Raw genomic sequence first — 4300 nt, 5'->3', positions numbered from 1 at the left:
AGCCCAATGAGGCGGGCGTTGCCCGTCCCTGTTCATAGTTGAGGGTTCTGAGGTTCTGAAACGACACTAGCAGGTGGACTTGGACCCTGGCCTGCCAGTTCCGCCCCTGAGCTGTTCGGCACTAGCAGCACCTTCTGACTCTTGGCCTTTCCTGCCCGCTCCACAGGAGACAGACCACCCCGCCGGACAGCTGCCTCCACCGCAGAGCTGAAGCACAAAGCCCTTCACAGTTTTCAAGGCCTTTCTTTCCTGTAACGTACGTCACTGTCCATCGTACCCACTGGCTTAATGTCCGTCTCTCCCCACTGGAAGGAGGCTCCACTAGGGCGCCGCTCTGGTTTTCTTCCCTGGTGATCCCAGCACCTAGAAGGACGCCCGCCCGCTGCCTGTGCTCAGATGCGTTCTCAAATGAGCAGCTCGCCTGTGACAAGGACACGTTTGGTCCCCACTTTACCAGTAAGGGATACGGCCGCTCAGCAACTCTGGGACTCGAGGGCTGGGGCAGTCTGGGGGCCTCATCCCGCAATGGAGTCCGCGTTTGACAACGTAGAAGCTCTCTGGGAGGGAAAAGGAAGCGGTTTTGGAGTTTCTGGAAGTCTACCTCTGCAGCAACATTTGGCCAACCAGGGAAAGGTTTTCGATTTGTTTTATTTTGAGAAAGGTTCCTGGAAGACCCCCCAACCCCACCCAGGGCAGAGGCGTCCACCTGGCAGCGCCTGGGCCCAGCTCCGGCCTGACCACCCAGGTTCATCTCCCCCTGCCCGCCCCCCATCCCCACCCCGCGCCAGGCCCCTCCTCCAGACGTCTGTGAATTCAGCCCATTTAAAATTCTCTTTGAAAAGATCTCTGTTTGGGTGAGTTCCGTGGGCTCTGCCGAGAGAGCGGCAGATTATCTGAAAATAGGTGTTACTGATTACAACCAAGTGGTCTTTGTGGAAAGGGGTCCACTTGAACCAAAATAAATATTTGCCATTACAAAGAACAAGCCGGTCCCTGTTGCGGGCGGGGGCGTCCTCGGGCCTCTCTGGCTCCCTCAGCCCGGGCGCAGCGCGAGCGCGGATTGTGTTTCGCCGGCGAGGACAGGGACGCGCGCGGGCGGGGCGCAGGGGCCCGGTGGCTCGGACGCCAGAGGCTCGCGGCCCAGGGCCGGCTGCAGGCTTGAAGCCTGCTCGGGGCTTGGGATTGTATTTTCTTTGGCTTTCTGGCGCGCTCCTTATTATTTATTTCTTTTCCCTCTGTTTTATTTTTATTTTCAAGTTGCCGGCCAGGCTGGATGCCGTCCATTCACCCCGCTGCCTTGGAGCGCTGCGCGCAGACAGCCGGAGCCGGCTCGGGCTCAGCCCCGGGGGTGGGGGGCAGCCCAGGGCGCGGGGGGCGGGGTACGCGGGTAGCAGCTCAAGGGTGAGGGGCAGCCAGAGTGCGGGGGGCGGGGTAGTCCGGGAGCAGCTCCGGGTGGGGGGCAGCCTTGGGCACAGGGAGGTGCGGGGGACTCAGGGGGCAGCTCCGGGTGGGGTGGCCGAGGGCGCTGGGGGCCAGCAGACGCAGGGGACAGCTCATTGTGTGGGTGGCCGAGGGAGCGGAGAGCAGCTCGGGGGTTGGGGGCAGCCTTGGGCGAGGGGAGGTGGGGGGACGCAGGGGGCAGCTCGGGTGGGCCAACGCCGAGAGTAGGGGAAGGGCTGGGGAGAACAGGGGCACTGCAGGGTTGGAGGGAGGACGCCAGGCTGTGCGCCTGCCTGGCTGGGGCGACAGGAATCCAGCTTGACAGTGGTTCCCTCCGCGGTCCAGGGATCTCGTGACCCTGCAGTAACCATTTGGTTTTCCTGAAAAGATGATGGTAATTCCGTGTAAGACCTGGGGGTAGGAGGCAGCTGAAACTTGGACCCCCGCTAGAGTCCCCCTTCTTCCATTCTTCCGCAAACGCTCTCCCTGCTTTCTGCCCAGGGGGAGCACAAACCTTCCCCTCGAGTGTGCTCCTGGGCGGCATCCCACTGGCGCCGGAGCCTCTGAGAGGTTTCCACCTGCCCCTGGAGATCCCACCCTCACCTCTCTGGAGCGGAGCCGCTGGTGGATGGCAGGGTGGCGGGGGGATCTATGGAGAGAGAAGGATCCCCTTCTCTGTTAGTGTGGAGACCAGAGGCTTTGGGGAGCCACCCTGCCCCCGCCCCCAACCAGAGTGGATTGTACAGGGCCCAGTGTGGAGGGCTAGAGGCTGAGGAGGGAGCAGGAAGGCCTAACTCGGGTGGCTCTAGAAGGCAGACGCGAAAAGCTGGGGTCAGAAAGAAGGGAGAGGGGAAACAGAAGGAATGTGGAGTAAAGCATTCCTGCCAAGTGCAGATCACCGGAGAGCTGAGCAGCTGGGCTGATGGAGCCGGAGAGGGATGGAGAAAGAACTACAGCTACAAGGACCTTGTGTCATACACAGGACCGGGCTTTCCCTGCTGGGCTGAAAATCACAAACTCCTTCCTAACCCCAGCTTCCTTTCACATGGCTGAAGAAGGCATTCCTGGTGTTTTTGGCTTTCTGGCGCGCTGCTTATTATTTATTTCTTTTCCCTCTGTTTTATTAAGTCTATCTCTGCCTCTGTCTCTCTTTGGCAACTATTTCCCTCCTCCCCAAATCCTGGCAAGATCTACCATCAGCTCAGTGTGCATGGGCAGCATGCCCCAGGCCAGCCTCTTAGAGCCAGGAGAAGGGACCCCAGGGCATGGAAGGTCACCGGTAGACTCTCCGTGGAGACTTCACTTCCCCCTGCGAAGTCACTTCCGGTAGGAAAACCTGGCTGCCTTACCCCCGTTTCCTCCAAACCACAGCTAGTGAGGAATAGTCACCCACCTCCCATCCCAGCGTGAGGTCCGCCCAAGCCCGGGAAGTGGGAAGTGTCCCGTCAAGGTGGAAACATGTCAGCGGCTCAGCAGGCAGAGCAGGGCCCAGGGCTGTGAGGAAGAGATGGCTCTGCAGAAGACCATTGCTCTTTGCAGCTCAGTTCTGGCGGTTCCTGCACCAACCTACGAACACATTGGGTGGCAACCAAAAGCAGATATTTTTAGAGCTGAAAATGACCTTTAGGGGCATGTAATCCACCAGTTTCACCCCTTGTTGTAAACCCAGAGTCCAGCTAGATGTGCGGGCTTACACCTAGAATCCCAATGCTTTGAGAGGCTGAGGCAGGAGGATCACTTGTGGCCAGGTGTTCAAGGCTGCAATGCGTTATGATCATGCCACGCTGCATGTCAGCCTGGGCTATGGAGCAAGATGCCCACTCAAAGAAGAACCAAAAAAACAGAAAACAAAAGAAAATACAGAGACTGATGTCCCGGTCTTTGGAAACCCCTAAGGCACCAGAAAATCCTGACTCCAGAGATCTGCAGAGGGGCCCAGGGACTCTGTTTTCATAACATGTGCTCTCAGGCGACTGTATCCACTGCTAGGCCCAAAAGATACCCTCAGTGGTGAGCTGGTAAATGTTAGCAGCTGGCCACTGAAGGGGGCAAATGTGGGTGATACAATTTGTCTCTGTCCCCACCCAAATCTCATCTTGAATTGTAGTTCCCATAATCCCCACGTATCGTGGGAGGGACCTGGTAGGAGGTCATTGAATCATGGGGACAGTTACCCTCATGCTGTTCTCATGATAGTGAGTGAGCTCTCACGAGATCTGATGGTTTTACAAGGAGCTTTTCCCCCCTGGCTTGGCACTTCTCCTTGCTGCCGCCATGTGAAGAAGAACACGTTTGCTTCCCGTTCTGCCACGATTGTAAGTTTCCTGAGGCCTCCCCAGCCGTGCTGAACTGTCAGTCAACTAAACCTCTTTCCTTTATAAATTACTCAGTCTTGGGTATGTCTTTATTAGCAGCATAAGAACAGACTAATACAGTAGGCCCTGAGTGATCACATTTGCCAATTCCCAGGACATAAGCTTTCCGCCACCACTGATGTCAGGCTGCCAGCATAACACTGGTCCAGAGCTAGGAAAAGATGCACCATCAGCTCTTTACAGGAATGCTCACACCCCCTAGGGGCCACGAAACTGAAGTGACAGCTCCTTGGGGACAGAGCCAGGAGAGGATTCTGGATCCAGGGGCCTGCCCCACCACACTGCCTTGCTTCCTAGTTAGTCACTGCCCTCTTACTTACCAGAAATCATGACCAAGTAGTTCAGGGATGGCCCTGGTCAAAGGCGGGGCCAGAATGAAATCAGGAAGCTGAACAAGAAACAAAAGCACAGTCGGTCTTTCCTTCCTCTTCACTTTGCAACAGAGGCCTCAGGAGTGTGGGTGACAGGGAAGGAGAGAGCCTGAC

The 4300-nt window shown here is 57.3% G+C and overlaps 1 protein-coding gene across 1 annotated transcript; it reads right to left on the bottom strand.

Annotated features, from left to right (window-relative positions):
* Positions 1–1385: 1385 nt before the first annotated feature.
* LOC103877764 (anther-specific proline-rich protein APG-like) lies at positions 1386–3589 on the bottom strand. The gene is made up of 2 exons (XM_009187007.4): positions 2834–3589; positions 1386–1820 (listed from the first exon to the last, which is right to left on the bottom strand). Exons 1-2 carry the CDS (start codon positions 2838–2840, stop codon positions 1396–1398), a joined length of 432 nt encoding a protein of 143 aa, XP_009185271.1. The 5' UTR covers positions 2841–3589; the 3' UTR covers positions 1386–1395.
* Between the last annotated feature and the right edge of the window lie 711 nt (positions 3590–4300).

Source organism: Papio anubis, chromosome 12 (genome assembly GCF_008728515.1).
Source record: "Papio anubis isolate 15944 chromosome 12, Panubis1.0, whole genome shotgun sequence".
NCBI lineage: Eukaryota > Metazoa > Chordata > Mammalia > Primates > Cercopithecidae > Papio > Papio anubis.
Note: the sequence above shows the minus strand (reverse complement) of the source record. Positions and strands in the feature narration are given on the sequence as shown.